Source organism: Nicotiana tabacum, chromosome 6, assembly GCF_000715075.1.
Source record: "Nicotiana tabacum cultivar K326 chromosome 6, ASM71507v2, whole genome shotgun sequence".
Classification (NCBI taxonomy): Eukaryota; Viridiplantae; Streptophyta; class Magnoliopsida; order Solanales; family Solanaceae; genus Nicotiana; species Nicotiana tabacum.
Genome location: NC_134085.1, coordinates 212,680,676 through 212,692,800, shown reverse-complemented (window position 1 = coordinate 212,692,800; position 12,125 = coordinate 212,680,676). Strand labels below are relative to the sequence as shown.

The window sequence follows — 12,125 nt, the reverse complement described above, 5'->3', positions numbered from 1 at the left end:
CCTCACTAACGATGTCAATCGTAAAATTTAAATAATGATATATTTATATTCGCGACAAAGGTTTAGGGGGAGTGATTCTCTTTCTCCATTTGCTCAAACGGTTACATCAGTACTAAATTAAAAGTTATCTTTGCCTTTTATAAAATATTTTATTTTTTTATTTTAAAATATCAAATATATTTAGACCCTACCTCTAAAGATTGTTGTGAGATGTATATGATCCAACTTACCTTAATTAGATATATTGGGTTCGAGTCTTGTGGTTAAAAGAATCCTATTAAAATGTATTCTCTCTTTTACTAGGTCTTACGCGGTACAAATCTAGATTAGTCGGGATCTCAATACAAATACGAATAGAAAACAAAAAGAAAAATTTGGGGCCCCCAAACCTTTGCTTTAATGGCTTGACCCTTGAGCTCCGCTGCTCTAAAACCTAATATTTTATCTATATATACAATTTAATTTTAAGATAATGTAGCTTCGCCCCTACACTTAACTGGTATTGTTGTTTAATCTTTAAACTTTTAGGTAACATAGCTCAACTTAAAATCTTATGCTGTCACTGTAGACTATTGCCCAATTCAATGTGTTTGCGTGAAATGTCAAATACCTTTATAAGAAACAGAAGCACAAGTTTTACGATTGATGCTGATAATTATTAGTTAATTCAGCAGCGTGGACATTCTTTTTTTTAACAATAGTGCACTCACTAGTAGAGGCGGATCCAGGGTTTAAACTTTATGTATTCCGCCTTTAAGATTTTTAGCATAGAACTCATTATATTTTTAAAGCTATGGATTCAAATATACTATTTGTTGCAATTTTTGTAAATTTTACACATAAATTTATGCTTTACATTAAAAGTTATGAATTCAGTTGAATCCGTCACATATATATTGCATACGCTCCTGCTCTCTAGGTTAGTCCGCTTCCAAGTGCATGGTTATTCTCACAAGCAGTTAGTTATAAGATGATAAGTGGTAATGCAGGTGAAAAAATTACTCTCAACAATATGCTTCTTGTAGGTTTTAGCTTGACTGGCGAAAAATGTAGTAAAATAGGATCTCTCAGAGGAATAAAGGAAAAATATAATAGTAGTAATGTTTGATGAAAAATGAGAAAGATTAAAAAAGAAAATTGAATATTATGAAAACCAAGAACGGAAGCGGAAAGCTTTACATAATATTTAATAAGAAAAAAACTTTAAAAAACAATAATCACTTGATTCCTTTCATAAATTTTGTATTTACGCATTAGGTCCCATTTTTAAAGAACAATGATATCTTTCCTTTTCAGTTTTTACCAAGATATATGTAATAGAAGTGAAATTACTTACTCCCTTCTGTTCACAATAAGTGACCAGTTTGCTTTTTCATTTTGGTTTAAAATAAGTGTCCAGTAATGTAATTAAGAAAGAATTCAATTTATTTTTACAAAATAACCCCTATGTACATATCCCTAAAAAAATTTCTTACTCCTCACATTAAATGTTTAATTAGGGGTAGTTTAGTCATAGTAGGTATTTTGTATAAAATTTAGTATTTTCTTAATGGACGTGCTAAAACCAAATTGATTGAACCGGAAGGAATAGTTATTAAGAAAATTATAGGGTAAAAGTGGGGTCCCCTAAAGTTTGGGGACTAAAGCTTTTGCTTCAGTGACTTTATGCAAAAGCCGGCCCTGTCTAATACAAATTAGTGGAAGAAAAATCTTTAACATATAGTAATTTTCTTACGGGATTTCTCCTCGGTGCCAACAACTTCATTTTTTTAAAAAACTTACTACCTCGTTGTTTATACAATTTAAATTAAACAATTAGTTTCTCATGCAGCTGAATTTAATCAGGTGAAAATTCCTCTTTAATTTTGTTAAATTAAACCAGACCCCGTGCCGTAAAATGCGAGGACTGTATACTGCATCACCTAAAAAGTATAACTTTTGAATATTCTTTTATAATTCATTTTACAAGTATTACCGACAATTTATCGGGACAAGGTAGTAGGAATTCATGTGATTCACTGGAAAAAGAAATCTTATCAGATTGCTAGGACCATTTCCAATAGAAATCATTGGTTGAATGCTTGTTTTCTTCACGTGATCTTGGATAGAAATATACACGTATTAGAACGTCTTTGTTGACGATTTTTCACCCCAACAACGTCTCGGTGTTTTCGAACACTTTTATACCTTGCAGCCACATGTTGTCAAAAGCAAACCCACCACTCCCATAGGAACACACCTATGAGTTTTTTGCTTTGATTTGTTACGCATATTTCGCTTTTAAATTGTTTACAAGAAGAGCAACTCTTTTTAATTATGATTACCTACAAGCTAGAAAAGCCAGATACCATACCTTAATGTTATTGGAACAGACGATTGCATAATCAGGTGCGTATTTAGCTTACACGTCAGTCCATACGAATTCAATTACTTTGATTCAAACCATATATATATATGAAACAATTACTAAATAAGTACAAATAATAAGTTTTAGACCTAGTACCGAATAGACGGTGATAGAAATTTTGAAATCGTACCCATAAGTTTAAATAATAGAATCGTCTCGTATGACATTATATTTTCCTGGCTAAAGAACATGTTGTGAAATGAAGTGCTGCATTTTACTTCTAAATTATATATCACTCGATCTCCAGGAAATACAGCTGAGAAGCAAATTTCGTTCACAATGCTGATTTCTGCAGATGAATCAACGACTATCTGATGTGAACTGGTTAACTGCTCTTTCTACCAAAACGATGTCTATATAATTACATATACTATTGATGTGAATTACAAACTTCAGTCACAGTAAAGGTTAGACTAAATTAACCCACATTTGCAGACTGACAAGTACGTACGACAGAAATAATATCCTATTATACTGCTACTAGGTTTGTCAATTATATGGTACTACTTAAATCATTAATTGGTATCTATAATCGGAACATCGGGTTTAGAATCTAGATGCCGAGCTCAGCCCCACTACTATTTGGTTAGACTTGCTCAATGAAAAATAAAATTTTTGGGGAGTAGCAAAAAGTGTTTTTTTCTTTAAAACTACTTTTTTGAAAAATATTTTTAATAAAAATATACTTATCAAATAGTAATTGCTATTCGAAAGTACTTTTCAAATTAAATAGTTAAACACAAAGCGGTTTTAAATAAGTACATCTCAAATTTTAGAAGTTGGTCAAATAGGCTATGAATCACATCACCGATAAATGGTAGAACAAATTTTGGAAGAGTAAATTATCCACAACTCCTTTTAACTTTATAGATTTGTTAACAATGTTCCAGCTGTTACCTTTTGAAAGGACCAGCCAACCTATTTAAATAAAATATTATTCAATTTATAATTGTATTCAAGAAGTCGATTCCCGTTGGGATATATAATTAAGTAATCAGAAAAAAAATCTTCGTAAATTAATCTACGTAATTAACTCTTACGTGAATCTGACCAATGATAAAGTCAGATTAATTTAGCAGTGGAGAAAAGTGAACCGAATATATTCCAGCATATATAGTCCTCGGAGATAGGGGTGTTCGTCGGTCGGTCTGTTCGGTACGCTATTTAAACATTTCAGTTCGATATTTTTGGTATTCGATTTCTTAAAATCCTATACCAATATCGCACCAAATTAAATTTGGTATGGTTCGAGTTTTCTCTTTTTGGTTTTGGTTTATTCGGTTCGGTAACTTTGATTTATTCGGTTTGAATACTAACTAGTGCATAGAACTATAGACTCTAATATTCTTAATTAAAGTACTCAAAAATACAAAACTGAAAATGTTTGTTGACAAAAAATTTGTCCAAAACTAGCAAATATCGACCCAAATAGAGAAAATTGTACATAAAAGAATATTTGATCATTAGAAATATCATGTTACTTGTTTAGAGTTAATTGATGAACTTAGAGAATAAAGAAAAGTAAAATTTTAGATTTTAATGTTATAATTGATAATATATGTTTTGTGTAATATAATATATATATTTCGGTACGGTACGTTATTTCAGTATTTTATTTTAAAATACCAAATACCATACCTAATACCAATTTTTTTAAAAACTTAAACCAAATACCATACCAAATATCAAAATACCGTATGCCAAATACCAAAATTTTCGTTTCAGTACAGTAATTCGGCCCTACTTGGAGACTTCTGCTATAAATAGCTTAGCATCTAACCATTGTTAATCATCAACTCATCCTTTTCATTTAATGATGAAAATGAAGCTAATCCACATTGTATTTGCAACTCTTTCACTTCTTGCTTTGTTACTGATCCCAAGTGTATTGGCCGCACAATGCGGTCAGCAGGCCGATGGTGCACTGTGCCCCTCTGGTTACTGCTGCAGCAACTATGGTTGGTGTGGAACCACCGGCGATTATTGTGATCCAGACAAGTGTCAAATCCAGTGTCCTTCACCGTCTCCTCCACCTCCTCCATCCACCCCAACCCCTCCTCCCCCTCCCCCTCCTCCACCCACCCCAACCCCTCCTCCCCCTCCTACTCCATCGCAAGACATTACTGAAATCATTAGCAGTAATTTATTTGATGAGCTGCTTTTACATCGGAATAATGTTGCTTGTCCTGCTAGGGGCTTCTATACCTACGATGCCTTTGTACAAGCTGCCAGGAATTTCATTGGTTTTGGCACCACCGGCAATACTACTGACCGTAAAAGAGAGGTTGCTGCGTTCTTGGCTCAAACATCGCATGAAACTACTGGTAATCTTTAGCTATATAATTACATGCTTATATTAGTCCAGCTACGTGCACGTATATTCAGCTTAATAATTTGGTCAAATATATCAAAAGTTATATACTCCTGATTAAAATGTCTATGTCCCTTTTGTTTAATTATTTTTTTCCCAGCCAACTAGTACTTGTGTTAAATTCCTAAGCTAGCGTTTGGATATAGATCTAGTCGAAATTTGAAGAAATAATTTTTGAAGTAGTTTTGAAAAATAATTTTTGGAAGTTGAAATTATGTTTGGACATGCATTTTATTTGAAAAAAATTTGAAATTTTGAGTGGGAGAACAAGTTTCACCCAAAATCTACCCTAAACTAGATTTTGGGAACTTGAAAAATAATTTAAAAAATAGATCATCAAACAAATTTTCAAAAAAGATTTAATATGGCCAAACGAGGCTAAGTTAAAAGATATATCCTTGGACAGGTGGTTGGGACACTGCACCTGATGGCCCTTATGCATGGGGTTACTGTTTCAAAGCCGAAGTAGGCAACCCTGATGACATGCCTTCCTACTGCGAACCAAACGTTGAGTGGCCCTGCGCTCCTGGCAAGAAATATTATGGACGAGGCCCCATCCAAATTTCATAGTATGTTCCCTTCTCTTTGTAATTTGCACATAAACTAATATACTCCTTCATGTCACGTCCTTAGTTGTTAACTAAGTACACGTGCGGTACTTGACAACTCGCTCACGATCTTGCACAACTTGCTCACGTTTCTTGTTATGTCAAGTCAGCCTTACTACACTCAAGATCGCTAAGAGAATGAAAGAAAGAACACAAGAGAATTGTTAAAGGAAGCTTTGTATTAAAGATAACTTGAATTGTTTGCTTGGTGAATTACAAATGAGTGACCCCCTTTATATAGTAGCCTCCTAGGGGCTAGTGTGTAAATATTAATTATTATACAAATCCTTGATATTTACAAGATAAGGGCTTTCTCTAGAATTCTCTACAAGCCTAGAAGATTCCAAAGATTTTCTTAGCAAATCCATAAGGATCTAGGTTCTTCCTAAGGAAATGTCCATATCTCTCTATAATGTTCTCACAAATGCTAGTTTTCTTCTTATGTAAGCTTCCACATGACATTAATATATGCCAAATAGCGTCTATGTGGCATGATGACATGGCGGGTCATCACACTCTCCCCCATCCAATATTGCGACGACCGCGGCGCAATACTGCTGCATAAACTCTTGGATCTTATCTTTGAATTGCCACAAGTCTTCATATCGTTCCCACGTGGCCTCCTCTGGTGATTGCCCTTTCCAATGGACGAGGAACATAGTCGTAGCTTTTTCCCCTTATTTTCGCCTGGCTTAGTAATCTATGATAGCCTCAATCTCCCTATCATGCGAGGCGGTGATAGTCATTGGCGCTCGACTTGATTGGCCCCTACTCAGATCATCCTTATCTTCATGATATGGCTTAAGCATTCTGGCATGGAAGACATGGTAGATCTTAAGATATGATGGCATGTCAAGCTTGTATGAGATCTTGCCTACCTTGGCGACGATCTTAAATGGCCCCTCATAATTGCGAATCAGATTCTGATGCATGCCCTATAGTGCCTTGAACTGTCTTGGTTTAAACTTCACCATGACCATGTCCCCAACTCTATAGTCTATGGGACGCCGCTTACGGTCCACAAACTTCTTCATCTTCTTAGCTACCTTATCCAAGTAAGACTTAGCAGTGTCGAGCTGCTCCTCCCCTCCTTTGGCCATATGATAAACCCCCAAACTCTTTCCCTCGAACGCGACTGGTAATAAATGTGGAGTTTGTGGTTGTTGGCCTGTGGCTAGCTCGGTGTCCCCTCCGTGGACTCACTCCGCTGCAAGTTGGAATTGGGCAATATCTAGGAGCCTTGCCCAATCTTTCTGATGCGCACTTACATAATGCCTCAAGTAGCATTCTAGTAAGACATTGACCCGTTCCGTTTGTCCATCCGTCTGTGGGTGGAAACTAGTAGAAAAGTGCAGTTCCGTGCCAAGTATGTCGAACAACTCTCTCCAAAAGTTCCCAGTGAAGCGAGGGTCTCGATCACTGATGATATGCCTTGGTAAGCCCCAATACTTTACCACGTTCTTAAAGAATAGCTTGGCGGCCTCCTTAGCTGTGCAACCTAGTGAGGCGGGCATGAAGGTGGCATATTTGGAAAATCTATCCACGACCACCATAATAGTACCATAACCGTCGGACTTCGGTAGGCAAGTAATAAAGTCCATAGTCACGCTCTCCCATGGACGCTCTACAACTGGTAGTGGCTCCAAAAGTCCTCCGGGTTGTTGTTGTTCAACCTTGTCCTATTGACAGATAAGATATGTGTGCACATAACACTCTATGTCATCACGCATGTGTGGCCAATAGTAAACTGACTTAACCAGGGCCCTAGTGCGACGTTGACCTGGATGACCAGCCCATATTGTGTCATAGAGCCCTTATGATCCGTCGTCTAATGTCTCCAAATTTAGGCACGTAGACCCGCCGACCTGTGGTAAGTAGTAGGTCGTCTTCTATCCAAAACTTTCTCGTCTTGCCTTTGTTGGATAACTCGATAAGCTGTTTGGCTGCTAGATCATGCTGCATGTCTTCTATTATAGCCTCCCTAATGTCCCATCTCGCTGAAGTAATTGCAGCAAGCTCGGCTTTCCGGCTCAAGGCATCGGCTACAACATTACCTTTTCCCGGCTTATACTCCAGCGCATAATCAAACTCGGCTAAGAAATCCTGCCACCTAGCCTGCTTTGGTGTGGGCTTCTTTTGTGTCAGAAAGTAGCTAGTAGCCATATTATCAGTCTTGACCACGAACCTCGACCCGAGCAGATAATGTCTCCATGTACGAAGGCAATGCATAATGGCAGTCATTTCCTTCTCTTGCACCGTGTAACACTGCTCCGTCTCATTTAACTTGTGGCTCTCAAATGCTATGGGATGCTTATCCTGCATCAGGACACCCCAATGGCGAAGTCTGAGGCATCTGTGTGCACCTCAAATGTCGTGGCAAAGTCAGGTAACACCAAGACTGGCTCCTCTGTTACAGCTATCTTAAGGCATTCAAATGTTTTTTGACAATGCTCCGTCCAAACCCATGGCTTGTTCTTCTTTAGCAACTCAGTCAATGGTGCGGCCTTTGCTGAGTATCCATTGATGAACCAACAATAGTAATTAACAAGGCCAAGGAAGGATCTCAACTCAGTTACCTTTATAGGTGCCTCCCACTCCTGGATAACATGTACCTTAGCCTTGTCCATGTGTAGCTCTCCAATGCTAATGACATGGCCCAAGAAGTGCACATTTGATTGTGCAAACTCACATTTCTCCCTCTTGATGTATAGCTCGTTCTCTCGCAAGACTTGAAAAACCTTCCTTAAGTGCTCCATGTGCTTCTCTAAGGTGTTGTTGTAGATGACTATGTCGTCTAGGTAGACTACCACGAACTGATCAAGGTAGGGATGTAAAATCTTGTTTATAAGGGTGCAAAATGTGTCCGGTGCATTGGTTAAGCCGAAGGGAATCACCAACCACTCAAAGGCTCCATATCTCGTAAAACATGCTATCTTTAGCTCATCCCCTTCCACAATGCGAACCTGGTAGTAGCCCTTTTGAAGATCCACCTTGGTAAAGTACTTGGATTGCCCAAGTCTATCGAACAAATCAGCAATGGGCGAGATCAAGTACTTATTCTTCACTGTAACCTTATTAAGTGCTCGGTAGTCTATGCACAAGCGTATTGATCCATCCTTCTTCTTCTGGAATAATACTGGTGCGCCGAAAGGTGCTTTTAATGGGCAAATGTGACCAGCATCCAACAACTCTTTCAATTGTTTCTTTAGCTCCTCCAGCTCGGGCGGTGCCATACGATATGGGGCAAATGCGGGTGGCTTAGCCCCTAGCTCAAACTCAATCTTGTGATCCACCTCTCGCCTAAGCGGCAAGTGCTTAGGCAACTCCTCAGGCATGACATCTTTGTTCTCCTCAAGCAACTTCTATATGCAAGGCGACACTGTCTCTTGAAAATTCTTGTCTTCCTCTAAACTTGCAATGGTTGCCACGAACGTCGACTCCCCCTTCTTGATCCCCTTGACAACCTGCATAGCTGAGAGTTGTGCTTGGATCTGTCCGTATGGCATAGTCACTATAGGTACCATGCAAGCTCCTTCTCGCTCCATAACCAAGAGACGTTGGAGGTAGGGGTCGATTAAAGTATGACAATCTTTAAAGAACTCTTTCCCCAGTATGATGTCAAAGATATCCATAGCGGTTACGGTAAAATTTGTCGTACCTTTCCAAGTTCCCAATTTGACACCAACTCCATTAGCTACCCCACGAGCATTCTGTATCTCGGCATTCACGGTCTTGACGTGAGAGTTGGTTAGAGCAAGCTTCAATTCCAGTCTCTTTGCAGCAGCCTCAGTCACGAAATTATGAGTTGCTCCAGTATCCACCATTGCACGAGCGGGCTTGTTGTTGATGGTGAGATCCACGTACTGATTGCCATTCTCGGTAGGTTAGATAGCTTGCTTCGTGACAACACCACATAATCCGATCATACCCAACTGTGCAGTTCCCAGACTCTCTCCTTATGGCTGCTCCTTCTGCTCACGTACCATGGCACTGAGGCTCTTGAGGTCAGGAAAATTCCTAAAGCCATGTGGACCTCCGCATATATAGCATCCCTTCTTTTCGACCTGCGTCTTCTTCTCGGCGTAGCCCTGACGGCCACTCGACTTTTTGAAATCTTGAGACTTGGAGTATTGTTGTTGCATCTCCTTGCCTTTGCCACGGTCTCCCCCACCTTTGACATTGTTAACCTTTGACTCCTTGCAATTGCCTTTGTCGTGCTTGTCATGCCTGAAATCCATCAATGATTCGGCCTCCACTATGGCTTGGTCTATATCAGTGACTTGTCGGCGTTGCAACTCCTACTTAGCCCAATTTTGCAACCCATCCATGAAGTGAACAACAAGTCATCACTGGTCAGGTTGGGGATTTGAAGCATAAGGGTAGTGAACTCCTTGACATAGTTACGTATGCTCCCTGTTTGCTTCAATTCCGTAAGCTTGCGCCTTGCCTCATACAAGATATTGTTTGGAAAGAACTGTCGCTTGAACACCGCTTTGAACTAGTCCCATGTGCTAATAGTACATAGACCTTTATCTACGTCGGCCATCTTCCTTCTCCACCATAGCATGGCAGTCTCTGAGAGGTACAATACTACAGCGTTGATCTTGGCCTCGTCGTCCCTCACTTTGCCGTGCCTGAAGTAGTTCTCCAAGTGACAAAGGAAGTTTTCCACTTCTTATGCATCACGAACACCTTTGAACACCGGGGGTTTGGGAGCCTCGATCTTGGCCTCCCTCGTCACCACAACATTGCTGGCTACCTCGGTCACGTCATCATTGACATGCTCCTCGAGTGACTCTATCTTTGCATTCATAGCATCGATAGTACTCAAAGCCTCCATGAGTCTGCACTCTAAGGTAGTGATGGTTTGCCTTAGTTCCATCTCAGTCAGTGTACGTCCCTCCAAGTCATTTCGGATACTCTTAATCTCTTCAAGAGTGTGCCCCTCAAGAACGTTAAGGGTGCCTTCCACCTTCCCCAAGCATTGGCCAAAGATCTCCACAGCATCCATCCCCGCGTTCATCTTCATTACCCACTCTTTACCGAGCGAGACGTCCTCTGGAAGGACCTCTACTTCATCCTCATTCGCCTCAGTGGCAGATGGTTCTTGGGATGTAAGCCCTTCGTTTGACACAACCTCAGGTGGCACCTCCTGGCTCTTGTTGGTGGCATTCCTCTTTTTGCTACGACCGGTCTTGCCAGCAGCATCCTGGATAACGTTGGCTTGGGTGTTGGCAGCGTTAATTTCTCCGTCGTTCGCCATTCCCTTAGTTGAAACCTTCGCTCTGATACCACGTTGTCACGTCCTTAGTTGTTAACTAAGTACACGTGCATCACTTGACAACTCGCTCACGATCTTGCACAACTTGCTCACGTTCTTGCTATGTCAAGTCAGCCTTACTACACTCAAGATCGCTAAGAGAATGAAAGAAAGAACACAAGAGAATCTTTAAAGGAAACTTTGTATTAGAGAGAACTTGAATTGTTTGCTTGGTGAATTACAAATGAGTGCCCCCCTTTATATAGTAGTCTCCTAGGGGCTAGTGTGTAAATATTAATTATTATACAAGTCCTTGATATTTACAAGATAATGACTTTCTCTAGAATTCTCTACAAGCCTAGAAGATTCCAATGACTTTCTTAGCAAATCCATAAGGATCTAGGTTCTTCCTAAGGAAATGTCCATATCTCTCTAGAATGTTCTCACAAATGCTAGCCCTCTTCTTATGTAAGCTTCCACATGACATTAATATATGCCAAATGGCGCCTATGTGGCATGATGACATGGCGGGTCATCACATTCAGTTCAAAAAAGAGTAGCACTATTTGTTTCTTACTTTCTTTCTTAAACTTCAGTTCAAAAAAGAGTAGCACTATTTGTTTCTTTCATACATACTTAAACTACGCCGTATAAATTAAAATTAAACAAAGTGAGTCCATGTGTTTTATGAATCTACTTCTCCTATGCTTTAAAGTTTAAGGATAAAGATCACAAATTTCTTTTTCTGAATACGTGAAAGAGAATTCAAATCTTGATAGTAATCTATTAGGCCGGTTACACTACAACTTTGCTTACTCCTTTTTACCATATTTCAGCAACTACAATTATGGACCTTGCGGAGTCGCCATAGGAGAAAACCTCCTAGGTGATCCTGATTTGGTGGCTGCAAACACAGTAATCTCATTTGAAACAGCACTTTGGTTCTGGATGACTCCTCAACCACCAAAGCCTTCGAGCCACGATGTCATCCTCGGGATATGGGAACCAACCCCATCCGACATAGCAGCCAATAGGCTCCCTGGTTATGGGGTCATCACAAACATAATCAACGGAGGATTGGAATGTGGTCATGGCCCTGACAAGAGGGTACAAAGTCGAATTGGATTTTACTTAAGGTACTGTCAAATTCTAGATGTTAGTCCTGGTGAGAACCTTGACTGCAGCGACCAGAGGTCTTTCGCCGACGGACTCCTGTTCAACTCTATGTAGATTAATAAGCTACTAATGTTGTACTGGGTTCTTCTAATTTCTCGTTTTAATCCATTAAGCGGATGCTTGTAATCGGACAATTGTGAGCATGTTATGACGCCATATATAATAAATAAATGAGATTTCAAATATCCTCCTATATAGTATCAGTGTTAATTTATCACGAGTTGGGTAATGATAAATTTAATTATTTAATTGTGTCCCTCTACGCGATCATAGGGGTGTAAAATGGTTATTTCACCTCATTTA

At 39.3% G+C, this 12,125-nt stretch overlaps 1 protein-coding gene across 1 annotated transcript; it reads left to right on the top strand.

Annotated features, from left to right (window-relative positions):
• Positions 1-2,153: 2,153 nt before the first annotated feature.
• Positions 2,154-12,007, top strand: LOC107789782 (endochitinase 3-like). The gene is made up of 4 exons (XM_075256649.1): positions 2,154-2,388; positions 2,655-4,731; positions 5,185-5,347; positions 11,483-12,007. The coding sequence occupies exons 2-4, from the start codon at positions 4,221-4,223 to the stop codon at positions 11,874-11,876; spliced, it is 1,068 nt and encodes a 355-aa protein (XP_075112750.1). The 5' UTR covers positions 2,154-2,388; positions 2,655-4,220; the 3' UTR covers positions 11,877-12,007.
• Positions 12,008-12,125: the final 118 nt, after the last annotated feature.

Excerpts from the sequence above, each read along its gene's own strand:
- LOC107789782 (XM_075256649.1), top strand. The coding sequence starts at position 4,221 with ATGATGAAAATGAAGCTAATCCACATTGTATTTGCAACTCTTTCACTT. Across the intron at positions 4,732-5,184 it reads AACATCGCATGAAACTACTG|GTGGTTGGGACACTGCACCT; the intron begins GTAATCTTTAGC and ends ATCCTTGGACAG. Across the intron at positions 5,348-11,482 it reads GGCCCCATCCAAATTTCATA|CAACTACAATTATGGACCTT; the intron begins GTATGTTCCCTT and ends ACCATATTTCAG.